We start from the raw sequence: 13,053 nt of genomic DNA on the forward strand, positions 1-13,053 counted from the left end.
CAAAATGAAACGTATGGTATTTAAAATATTACTGATAAAATAAAGGAAGGCAATAAAATCTTTCCAAATATTTTAAACAGGGGAGACAACCGTTTGTCAAACATGCACACAGAGAAACAAAACCATATAAGAATGTGCAATTCACACAATTCTTTAAAACTTATTACACAAATATAATAACACCGTTTCACATTTATATAGCATCTTAAGATTTTCAGTGCATTTATAAACTTTATTTGGATGTGTAATTAATACACATATTTCCAAACAGCACTCTCAGAAAGTCTTTACTTTCATTGCACTGTAACAATAAATTTATTGACCACCTACTGTATACCAGGCACTGTTCCAAAGCAAGCTTCTCAACAGCCCTATAAGGAAGATTGATCACTGATCTCATTTTTACATATGAGAAACTAAACCCTGGAAAGGTTAGCCATTCCACTGTTACCAGAAAAAGTAAATGGTAGATCCAGAATTCGAACCAGGAAGTCTGACTCTTAGGCCTAGCCTCTTAACCAGTATACTGTACTACAAGTCTGTAATCATATTTAAACTCTCCTTTTTCTATGAATCAGAACAAACCTTCTGAATCAAATGAGATTTTATTATTTCAGGTGTTATTTACAAACTGAAATTGTTTTTTCGTTATACTAGCTGCTCACATCCCCACATGCAATTAAATTTCACTCTTCTGGTTGAACCCTGTGAGGGCTAAATGAGGCTCATGATATATTTGTCTTCAGAGAGTTAGAATAGAATCACTCTGATTCCCTTAATAACTCATGCAAAGGAGAAGCTGTGTATCTCACTCAGATGGCAAAATACCCTCCGAATAGAGTAGAAATAGGAACTCTTCATTGTTCCAGGGGATAAAACAATATAATTATCAGAAAAAGAGTCACATTTTGGAACAAAAATATATACTGAGAATGTAGATATTTATTTCCAATACCATGGCCCAAATTTCTACTTAACATCTATATTCTCGGATCAGATTAACACTCTCTTCCTCTCTCCCGCTCTCTCTCCTTCTTTCTCTCTCTCACACACATACATCCTTCCCACAAACATAAAATACATCCCTCTCATTTCACTCAAAGGGAATTTGTCAGTATTGGTTTCTGTCTCTCAAAAAGAAAGTTTACCAAGTGACATCTGCTGTATCATTGCCTAGGGTCTTCACAGATCAGGTAGCTCTGGGCAATGACACAATTTAGACTGATAAATTCAATCAAAAAGGAGAACTGGGGCTTCCCTGGTGGCGCAGTGGTTGAGAGTCCGCCTGCCGATGCAGGGGACATGGGTTCGTGCCCTGGTCCGGGAAGATCACACATGCCGCAAAGCGGCTGGGCCCGTGAGCCATGGCCACTGAGCCTGCGCTTCCGGAGCCTATGCTCCGCAACGGGAGAGGCCACAACAGTGAGAGGCCCGCGTACCGCAAAAAAAAAAAAAAAAAAAGAAAAAAAAGGAGAATTGTAAACCCCAAAATACCTGGAATACTTTAAAAATGACCAACTCTGCTCTCTCTGCCTTAGTAGGACCACTCCTATCACTTGCCTAGACTATTGCATACAGCCTCTGGTCACTCCCTGCCTCGCAAAACAAACAAACAAGAAAACAAACAAAAATATTCATTTGTTCCTTCCACAGATGCTTCTTAAGCACACACTCTGCTACGCTTCTGTGGCACAAGAATCATCTAAGTATATTTCCTCCCCTTTGGGAACTCACAGTAAAAGACGAAAAGAGATATATACACAAATAATTACAGTCATGCAGCAAGTATTGTCATTGGAATATATATGTGCTGTGGAAGCAGAGAGGAATAAGCACCAAACTGACCTGCAAGTCACAATCCTGTCAGAGGTAGCCTCCTAAAAATTTGCTCCAATCCTGTCACTCTCATCCTTTAAAACCACCCATGGGACCATGAGACCACAGTATAAATTCCACATTTCTTATGATGGCCTATAGCCTCTTCATAAACTGGTCCCTCACTTCCCTCACATTCATATATCAGACTGCAAGGCCCACATTCTGGCCTTTCTGGCAAAATCACTTGCCTCCCAGTATCTTAGTTTCTTCATCTGAAATACAAGCATCATTCAAATATCCACTTCATAGGAATGCAGAGAAGGTTAAAGGATGTGGATGGTGCCTGGCTCCGTAGTGCTCAAAGCTAGGGATTATGATCAATTCATTCAGGAAAACAGCATTAGTTGCCTCACGTGACCTGCCTTCTGGCGGTAACGTTGGTAAGTTACACAAATGCCTCCCTGCCTCCCTGACTTTCCTCCACAAAGACTTCCCGCTACTTAGGCTCTTCCTCTCCAATGTTCTCATTACACTGTGTACACATTTGTTCGATAATCTTCCTAACGTATTGTTATGGCTTGCATGTTTGTTTTTTCCACCAGAAACCGTAAATTCTTGCTCTGCGTGTGTGTGCACGAGCACGTAACTGAGGGTGTGAGGGAAGATGTTCAATCCTGGAAACTGAATCCTCTCCTCATCAAGAAAAAAAAAATCCACATGTTAGATGGTCAATGAAAACTGTGAATTAACAAATAATAGCTAATATTTCTTGAGCCCTTATTAGGTGCCACTGTTCCAAGAGCTTCAGATGTTTTACCCCATTTTACAAACTAATATTGAGGCATTGAGTTGAAAAACTTGAGCGAAGTCTAACAACTAGCACATGGTGGAGTAGGCATTCGAACCCAGGGATCTGACTCCATATTCCACGCTATTAAATACCTCTTCTTCAACACCATCTGAAGAGGGTCAGACACTAAACTTCCCTTAATGACGGGCTCCCCTGCCTAGACCTCAAACTGCCCACAAGTGGTAAGACGGGTGGACATCAAGAAGCGAAAACATAACCCCAGAAGCCCCTAACAATAACTCTTCCCAACAAGGTGCAGCTTCCAAGCGTCCCCCACAAAGGAAAGCCAGACGCCTCAGATCTGCGGCGGGGCTCAAATTAAGATCCTTATGGACCTAAGGGGGTGTGCCCTGCACCCAAGAGTGACTCTCCGCTCCCCCGATATCAACAACACTGGCCCAGAAAGGGAGCAGGAAATAATGAGCGCACCCCAATTCCCCAAGCCGCCCCCCACATGAAACTTTCCAGTACCGGGTCTGCAGCATCCAACTTTCAAAGTTTCCCCTACCCCTCACACAGTTCCCCGCGGAAAGGGACGCAAAGCAACAAACAAAGCGCTGGTTGGGTCGTCACCCTGGCGAAATATCCAATAAAACGTAGGCACAGGCCCAGGTCGGCTCCGTTGCTTGCTGGGAATTGTAGTTCACATTCTGTAATAAGTCTGCGAGTCCCAACTTCTCAATATAGTGATTATCAAAATCCGGTGGAGGAACATCAGCAAGGAGAATATGAGCCAGGAAAAAACGTGCTTCTAATTTTCTCTCTTTCTTTTGTCACTTCATTTAAAAACTGATTAATGGACCAGAGAGACATGTTAGTTTTCTGGGAATAGATGAGAATCCACCAATCATCGAAGAGGTTTTGCAAGAGAGCTTTTGGTTTGTTTTGGTTTGCTTTTTTTCACCACACTTTGGTAGTGAAATAGTTTGGAAAATGCTGAATGAAATTGCTCAAACCGAAAATATGTAATGGGGAAACGTGAGCGTCTATAGTTGAAGAACACCAAGGAAACCGAACAGAAGGTTCAGTATAAAAGCAGCTGTGATTAGCAAACTAGTAAGCTGTTACTTTAAGACTCGGTTTCAGATGATTCTATTTGAGAAAGGCTTTTGCTCATTCTTTGCTCCCATCTCCCCGTGCATACCTCTATCTTATAATTTAGCCCACTGCATCCTAATTATTGACCTGCACCCTGTCACTAGACTGTGATCTCCTTGAGGACAAGGACCGTATCTTATTCAGCTTCTAAAGTAGGCCCTAGCACACAGTTCAACTAACGGGCGGAGAATCTGTCAAAACCGTGGGCGGTGGTCCTAAACCAGGTAGTTGATGCCTCTTTCCTAGCTTCCTCTAATGCGGAGGTGGAATCACGTGACCCAAACAAATATGGCGCTTGATTTGCATATTTCCTCGATTGACCAATTAGAGTAGCTGCTGTCAGTCGTCATCCTCTCCCCCCCTCAACCTTCTGAACTGGATTTGTCACCTGACTCAGCTCAAACATGGCTGCGCTGGAAGCTCTGCTGATTTGGGCGCCGGGAGCAGGTGAGTGTAAGGCGCCCCAGGGAAGGCGGGAGCGCTCTCCACGACCCCGGTAGGGAGCGTCCCTGAGCCCCAATCCCAACTGCCCTCCAGTTCTGACACAGATTCCTCTCCTGATCTTCAATCCTGTGCCTTAAAAGAGGGCTCAAACTAGGGAGGTTCCTGCTGAATTTCTCATCCGTAAAGAGGCGACCACCTGGGGATTTGGAGCCGGATTAGGCAAAAAGCTTAGGAGGAAATACGGAAGTGGAGTTTCGGGTCTGCGCCGCGGGCTAATATGACGATTAATATTCGTTAAATATTGGATGCGCCTAGAGAGATGGGATCCACCCCTTGGGGAAATGTGGAACTTCCCAAAAGAGACAGTAACCTGTCAAATCAAATTTACAACGTTAATTAGAAAAGTAAGCCCCGCCTTTCCTAGTACGGCTAGTTTGTCTAAATATAGTTCCTTCCTTTTCTTCTGACTCGGGTGTGTGTTGTTTATAGGAGGTACTCCACGAGTGAGAAAATTGACAATGTGTTTTGCGTAATTCATCTCTTTCTATCTCCCTGCACTCTGTGCTGGGAAAATGCATCATCCATTTGGAGAAGAGGAAACTGCTTCTCAGAAGCAGCTTTTTGGATTTTTCTGTGAATGCCTTCGGAGAGGAGAATGGGAGTTGGCACAGGCTTGTGTACCTCAGCTACACGAGGCCCAAGGGGATATCCCAAAGAAGGTGGAAGATATACTTCAGGCGCTGGTCATGTGTCCCAGTCAGCTGAGGTAAGGGAACTCTGTCCTCCTGCCAGGCAGTCACAGAGCGGGAGACACAAGGTACTATACTTGAGCTCTGGTCCATGTGCCTCACTCAATCACCTCTGAAGAGTTAACAAAGGTAGAGTGTATTTCACATGTTCTGAAAATTACCTCTATAATACATGCCTATTTATTACTTTATCAGTTTGGCTTTGAATTATCATCTGGAGCGGTATTTAAGCCTGGAACCACCATTTCTTGTTTATTATCATTAAAGTAGATAGTGCAACTATGTTGAAAAGCATTTTCTTTACCCCCAAAAGAGCAAACCTGCTCCCTTCTTGCTTGTGAAATTGAAGATATTGTTGTAGCTTTAACAAAGGACCAGAAGTGAATACACTTAAAGCTTTTTATTTTGAAATAATTAAGCATAGACTCACAAGAAGTGCAAAAACAATACAAAGAGTACCCTTTCCCCAACTTCCTCCAATTGTGACATCTTATATAACTATAGTAAATATCAAAACCAAGAAATTGATACCGGTACTGTTAACTAGACTACAGCCCCTATTCAGTTTTCACCATTTTTTAAATCTGAATTCATTTTTTTTTTTGGCTGCACCTCAGGGCATGCGGGATCCTATTAGGGGCCGAACCCACGCACCCCGCTGCATTGGAAGTGCAGAGTCCCAAGCACTGGCCTGCCAGGGAAGTCCCAATCTGCATTCACCTTTATGTGTGTAGTTCTGTGTATCTTTATCCATTCTTAAACTCATATAACTACCAGTATAATCAAGATACAGAACTATTTCATCACCACAAAAGAATTCCCTTGCTCCCTGGGAATACCTCTTTGTACATTGATCCCCTGGTCCCTTGTCCCCTGGCAACCAATGTTCTCTATCTGAATTTTGAATGAAGTTCTTCCTGGCAGTGCTATTAACAATTAGTGGTATAGGAGTTAAACGTTCAGTCTCTCCCTCACTTTTCCTTACTCTGGCATTTACTTATGAGAAAGTACTGTATTAGCACATATAGAATGGAGATTTACATGATTCTTTTCTTCCTTTGTTTTTTCCCTTAAATTTGGATTCTAGCCAATTGCTGTCTAATTTAAATTACTAACTTCAAAGAAAGGCTTATGAATTCCTATAATCCTGTTTCTGGCATAGAGTTAAAAATAAATTTTTATAAAGTTCCTTTATTCTTTGACTATTTGATTCTGTTTTCAAGATTTCAAGTTTTCTATTTCAGATAGCTTTGCTCTTATGGCTTTCTGTGTAATATTAGTTTGTTTTAAAAACTAGATAGGGAGGTGGAGGTAGAATTGTGACTTTTTTTTTTTAATGAAAGCTGCTAGTTCTGTTCTGGTTCTCGTTTTATTGATCTGTCACATACATTCAAAAATTTCTCAGGACAGTGTCTTGCCAGTTCAGGTTTAAAACAGACTGAGTAGTGAAATCTAAATCTTGGATCACAAAAGAGAAAAAAAGGTCAGTAGAAACTCTTTGTTTAGAAATTTTTTCTTTTTACATTTCTCAGATGTGGACAGGATATCAACCCTCAAAGATTAGCCTGGGTTTGGCTTCTTGTGCTGGAAAAATGGTTGGCCCTGGAAAAGGTAAGTAGGTTTACATTTAAAATTTTCGCCCGAGGCCAAGACTGAAAAGAACTTGGAAGGAGTTATGAAATTTCCCTTTTGTCTGTTACTTCCTGTATTTTGAGGTTTGTCATATTCCTTTCTCAGTATTGACAGTGAGAATGGCTTAAGTATTTACTGCTGTCTCTTTACCTAAATTCATTTATTAATTTACTAACTTACATTGGCATTAATTCACTAACCTACCATCTGAGGTGATACTATTGTGTTAAATACTGTTGTGAGTCTTGTGCCCAAACAGAACTTTGCAGAACTCAGTGAAAGTGACAAGATAGTGAATAAAGTCTAATCCTCATAATACTCAAGTAAAGGAGAATGGGCTGAGCTGAAACTTAGTTGTTCATCCAAAAATCTTATTTTAACTAGTCCAGTACAGTGAAATCTTATAGATTTAAACGTCATTAATTAATAATTTAACAACTCACATGAATTGAAATAAAAGTTACCAAATATGAAAACAAAGTGTGCAAATTAATAGTGAAAGAAAACTTGTAAGGAAGGGTTTTTGGTTTTTATTTTTTTAAGAAAAATTACCATTCAAAGCACTTTTAGAAATATGTGTTAATTATCAGAAATTGATATCCATTAAAAAAATTCTCGGCAATTTTGTATTAAACCTGAGACTTTAAGATTTAAGCGAGGAACCTCTGACTCAGAAAATAAATGACTGGCCCAGGGTCACACCATAAAGTTAGTTGGCAAAATTGGAGCTGGAACCAATGTCTTCTGCCTTCGAGTCATCAGTCCTCTGTTTTTTCCACCTCAACAATATTTTTAGCCTACATAGACTTAAAATTAAGAAACCATAAATTCTTTTTTTTAATTTTTATTTATTTATTTATTAATTTTTGGCTGTGTTGGGTCTTTGTTGCTGTGCACAGGCTTTCTCTAGTTGCGGCGAGCGGGGGCTACTCTTCGTTGTGGTGCGTAGGCTTCTCACTGCGGTGGCTTCTCTTGTTGCAGAACATGGGCTCTAGGCAAGCAGGCTTCAGTAGTTGTGGCATGTGGGCTCAATAGTTGTGGCTCGCAGGCTCTAGAGCGCAGGCTCAATAGTTGTGGCACACGGGCTTAGTTGCTTCATTGCACGTGGGATCTTCCCAGACCAGGGCTCGAATCCATGCCCCCTGCGTTGGCAGGCAGCTTCTTAACCACTGCGCCGCCAGGTAAGCCACAAGAAACCATAAATTCTATTTTGTAAATGTCTATAATTTAGCCTAATTTTCTTCTTAATTTCTCTCAGTCATCAGAATGAATTTTGTCTTTAGTTCTGCTTTGGCCTGACACTTACCCTTCTTCACATAGCTGTCAAAAAGCACCAGAAGTTACTAATCTAAATGTATTTATTATCCAGGCTTTTGGTAATGGTCTAGCAAAGAGAAATGACAAAAAGATCAACAGGAGAGGGAAGGAAAAGAAGCAAAACTGAAAAATAATCAACCCCAGGTTGTTTAAGAGTTGGCTGTAGTTTCAGATCTAAAAGAGACATCTTCAGCTAAAATATTCAATAGTATCTTCAAAGAGAAAAGAAAAAAAATAACAAATGTTATTGTTACTGACTAAGGAGCTTTTCAGTACAAACATGCAATTTGTCAAGCCAGATGAACTTTTGCCTCAGCAGAGAGTATTTTTTACTTTATGGCTGATTGGTGGTTGTTAAATTTCTGGACAGCTGGTCAACCAGATCAGGAGGTGGATTTCACTTCCCTGACTCCTTTTCACAGACTAAGAGTTGTTTTTCCCAGAATTGAAGATTATTTGGTCCTTAAAGCTCCAGTACCTCAGTTATTTAAACAGTCTTGGGAATGTTTTAAACTTTATACAAGGACCTCAGAGAGTTTTAAAACTTAATACAAGGACCAAGACTTCAAATGTGTTCTTGAGGTAGTTCTACAAAGCCAGAACTGGACTTCATCTTTTAGGGGCTTGCTGGCTGCTCCTGCTACAGTCTCCCACCTGCTGCCAAAAGCTCCTTTTGAATTATTCGTTGAAACTGATTCCATTTTCCCTTTCCTTCATCCATTTTTGCCTTCTGCCCTTTTATCTTTTATCACGTGAACAGCATGATGTTCACAGCATGCTGCTTCTAATAAGGGAAAAATAGAAACAACTCCCATGTCCACAATTCAAGACTGATTAATCTACTTGTAAAATACCCTGGCACTATTAAAATTACGTGGTAAATGAATTTTCAGTGACATGGGAGGATGTTTATATTCTGCTATGTGAAGAAAAAGAAATTTAGAAAACAGTATGTTTGTTATGCATGCATATATGCATATGTAGAAAATGGTCTGAATACCCTTCGAACACAGTTGTAACTATAGTTCTCCTTCAGTGGAAAGATTTGGGGGGGGGTGTTGTATATGTGTGTTTTCATTTGCGTGTTTGTATTCTCTGCTTTTTCTGCATTGAACATGCCTTGCTTTTATAGTAAGAAAATCTGTGCTTAGAAACATTGGGCAAATTCTTGCCTGGTTTAGGAATGTTAGTTGTCTATGACCCTGCATATGCATAAAGTAATTTCACCAGTAAAAAAAGATACAAGCTAGTCAGTCTTCAGGATTTTAATGAAAGTCCTAAAATCTTAACCAGCTCTTTTATTAAGGGCCTGCTGTCTGGGCTTATCTATTCCTTCCTCTTAGTCCTTGATAGAATCACTAACTTTCAGCTTGCCAGAATGAATTTTCTCTACACCTTCCAATCATTAGCATTATATAAGCATTCAGATGGCATGATTTACAGGTGTCTCTAATTTAAAAGAGTGCCTGTCAGAATTAGTCCCAGACTTTCATCTCATTTGTATTTGTGTCTGGAGAAAGGGGGACTATCATTTTAGTTTTAAGGACCAGGTGAGGGGAAGTTATTGTGAAACAAGCAGGTGCAGGAAGAGTCTGAGGCTTTCTCTTCCTTTATACATTAGTCTCTGATGTCCTGTCTCATTAACAAACAATGGGGTCACTTTTTCCTTTTCATGCTTGAAATGATTAGAAAATACTTCCTAACCATTTCATCACTACTGAAGATTATTTTTAAAAACATCCTGATGCCATAGTTTTGTTTGATTTAGCGATATAATGAGATTTTAAAAACACATGAAAATACGGCACATAGTACCTGGCACATAATAAGTGTTTCATAAACATTAGATCTCTCCCCCTTTACTTTTATTTTCCAACTAAAAATGAATACCAAAAATGGGTTTAGGCCAAAAGAGGATCATGTGGGCCATTCCATCCCAGCTTACCCATAACTGGGTGTTTTGGACACTGCAAGGGAGAGTCTTGGAGGACTTCAAGTTAGAGGCAAAAAATCACATGAAATAAGCAAGCCTTGGCATTTGAGGCTAAACAGTGTGGGATTTAAGTGTTAGTATTTAAGAGGAGAATGTGTTCAGTTTAGCTGTTTCCGTTTATAAAGAAAAGTGTCTGAAGACATACCCAGGAATTTAATGGTCAGAAGTACTTTATCTTAGAGAAAACAGCAGAAATAAGATGAACCAGAAAGAAGTATTTATTTATAATTGTCAGCTAAAGCACATGCTTAATATCTATGCTTCCTTCTTATGATTCTTCTAGAAGTTACTTCCAGCTGGCTTCCGGAGAAAACTTGAGTTTCTTTTATTGTCAGAAGACCTCCCAGGTGACATCCCAGAGGACATCCTCAAGGTGAGAGAGGGCCCTGGATCTGTCTGCCCAGGTTTGCAGTCACTCAACAAATTCAGCTTTCAGGGATCCAGCAGAAACAGGTCCCCAAGATGTTGGCAGTTCTCTGTTCTCAGGCAAGACCAGGCTAGGTGGAGGCCCCTTGAGGGGAATTTAGAGATAGGGGAAACTTATCTGATTGTAGAATTCTTAGAGGTAGCTTGGCCAGAAGTACTAATCATAGCTGAGGATTAATTTTTTTTTTTATTTCATGTGAAAGGAATACCTAACTTGGTTTTAAACTAGATGTTTAAATTTTTCACCAGAATGTGGCAGGGAATATAAAGGGAGAAAGGAACTAGTATGTATTTGCTGAATACCTTTTCTGTAACAGGTGCACTGAATGTGTTATAGCTAATCCTTACAACCGCCTTCTGGGAGCAGATTCAAAATCTTAACTAGATCTATACTTAAGTGCTTGAGGGATGCTCTGAGGTTCAATACTTATTTTCTTCATGACCCAGCCACCAGCTAACTGAAGATATATTCACAATAGGATTTAAGGTAGGGACTTTCACTTGTATTAGGTCAAGGACTCATGGTCCTGTGACCATCTTGGAGGCGGTTACTGAACAGGTATCCCTGAGTACCACCCACAGAAATGGTGCTGAAGTGTGGGAAATAACCTACCAAACAAATTATAGGCTACAGAGATCTTGCCTTTTAAAGGCTTGCAATCTAGCTGGGGAGGAAGGAAATACACACATGGCACAATTAGGTACTAAACCATATGGTACTAATTTTAAGAACATTGAAAGCCCAATAAAGAGGGAGAGTTGTGTGAGTTGGAGGTACTGGGGAAGGTTTTAGGGAAGGATGAAGAATGATTTACTTTGTTAAAGGACCTACCACTAATTGTAAAACTAGTGTTACTACGTTCTGTATCCAAAATCTTGGTTGGGATTTAGATCAGGGGTTAAAAACTGGTCTGTAGTGTTCTTTTAAAAGTTGAATTTAAATGCCTTGAGCTGGGCACAGTGTCTTATTCCCATCTGTTACCTGGTCTATGAGTTTGCAGTCCCTGATTTAGATTGACAGTGCACGTTTCGGAGGCAGTGGGGGTGGGGGTGACTAGCTTGAGCATGGAGGCCTTGGGCAAATCTCTCTTTGCCTCAACCCCCTGATTTAAGGACACCTTCAAAACGAGGATAATAGTAGTGTCTTCTTCCTAAGGTGGTTGTAAGTATTAATTTAATTTTTCTGTGTAAAGGACCTGGCACATAGTAACTACTACAGAAGTATTTGCTATTGCTACTATTGTATATACACACATGCATATATATACACTGAAAAGAGGAAAACATTAAGGCGTGTAAGTGATAACATTCTGGACATAGCGCCCATCCCTCTCTTCATCCCCTATTTAGGAGCTGTACACGGTCTTAGCACAAGATGCGGCAGACTCTGTGCTTGATGGAAATCAGAGGCAAGAGAGCTGGCCCCCTTGGCTCAGCTCAGAAGCTGTCTCTCTGCTCTGGGATCTTCTGCGGGAGGCCCCTCAGCCTGCGCAGGCCCTGCTGGAGCTCCTGCTTGGGGAGGAAGATGGCACGGGCCTCCAAGGCTGGTTCCTGCAGAAGGCGCTGGTGGACCTCATTCGAAAGGCACTGCGAGCTTTGCGGGGTCCTGCCATCGGGGACCCAGGGGCAGTCGATGCCATCTACGGAGCCCTGCGGACTCTGCGCTGCCCTGCAGAGCCGCTCGGGGCTGAGCTGCGTCTCCTGTGTGAGGAACTGCTGGAGGCCAGCAGGGCAGAGGGGAGTCCCCTGCGGGAGGAGCGGCTGCTCGGCTGCCTGCTGCACGAGGCCGGGCGGGGCCTGGTGTCCCTGTATGGCCACACCTATGCAGAGAAGGCCCCAGAAAAGCCACCGACGACCACACCCTCGGGAAAAGGTGTGTTCCCTGCACTGCTTCTCTCATTCCACTCTGCCCAGCCCCTCTGACTCCCTCTAGCCTGCTCCCTTCCATGTTGTTCAGGGAACCTAATGGGAGAAGCTAAGCAAAAATGGGCAAGATGTTCTGTGAAAGCGCAGCTTTCATAGCTTAAGAAAGAGTGATGGAGAAAAAAATAAAGTACTAGTCATAGCAGAAAAGAACTTTTCAGAAACTACTGAGAGAAGTAAAGAGTCTTTAAGAGAGAAGTATAGAAAACCTGGTTTAACTTTTTAAAAGAGCGAACTCTCATATCAATTGGTTTTTCAAATGGGCTTTACCTTAGGAAAGAAGAGTCCAGTTCCCCGTAACCCCATCTGGTTTGATTTTCAGTCTCACTGGCTCATCTAGATCCTGAGCGGGCAATGCTAGCCTTGTTCTCCAATCCTGACCCAGCCCAGGCTTGGAAATTGGCCTATTTCTACTGCCTGAGCAACAGCAAGCACTTCCTCGAGCAGATCCTGGTAAGTCAAACTCAGTGCTTCACCACTCAAGTACCCAGGGACTCTCTCCAGGCTTCTTCACTCCTCCTTTCTCTCGCACTCATTTATCCAACACAAAGCAGTTTAATTAGCAGTGAGTCATCTAGTTGTGTCCATCCCACAGTTCCAGAAGGCTCTGAGAACCAGTATCATTCATAATTAGAACTGCCAGCATTTTGTGTCAGTCCTTGGGCAGGCACTGAAATGTTGGATACATGTAAGCTTTCCGGAGGGTGCGAGGAAGAAAAGACAGTGGCAGCAATATGTTGCCTAGCTGACAGGAGACTCTAATTACTCTAACCTTCTCTTTCCAGATTGCAACTGAACTTTAG

General features: G+C 41.5%; 2 protein-coding genes across 2 annotated transcripts in view; one reads left to right on the forward strand and one right to left on the reverse strand.

Moving 5' to 3' along the window:
* Positions 1-3,192, reverse strand: part of RAD51B (RAD51 paralog B) — a 610,290-nt gene extending 607,098 nt beyond the window's left edge. The window contains exon 1 of the mRNA XM_060140648.1: positions 3,140-3,192. The gene's annotated coding sequence lies outside the window, so the exon portion shown is untranslated. The remainder of the gene's footprint in view (positions 1-3,139) is intronic.
* A 993-nt stretch (positions 3,193-4,185) lies between these two features.
* The window catches only part of ZFYVE26 (zinc finger FYVE-type containing 26), a 62,186-nt gene continuing 53,318 nt past the window's right edge, over positions 4,186-13,053 (forward strand). Inside the window, exons 1-6 of the mRNA XM_060140660.1 lie at positions 4,186-4,213; positions 4,700-4,976; positions 6,492-6,570; positions 10,185-10,274; positions 11,678-12,200; positions 12,573-12,703. Coding sequence (XP_059996643.1) covers positions 4,783-4,976; positions 6,492-6,570; positions 10,185-10,274; positions 11,678-12,200; positions 12,573-12,703 — 1,017 coding nt within the window. The 5' untranslated portion in view covers positions 4,186-4,213; positions 4,700-4,782. The remainder of the gene's footprint in view (positions 4,214-4,699; positions 4,977-6,491; positions 6,571-10,184; positions 10,275-11,677; positions 12,201-12,572; positions 12,704-13,053) is intronic.

This window comes from Lagenorhynchus albirostris, chromosome 1 (genome assembly GCF_949774975.1).
Source record: "Lagenorhynchus albirostris chromosome 1, mLagAlb1.1, whole genome shotgun sequence".
Classification (NCBI taxonomy): Eukaryota; Metazoa; Chordata; class Mammalia; order Artiodactyla; family Delphinidae; genus Lagenorhynchus; species Lagenorhynchus albirostris.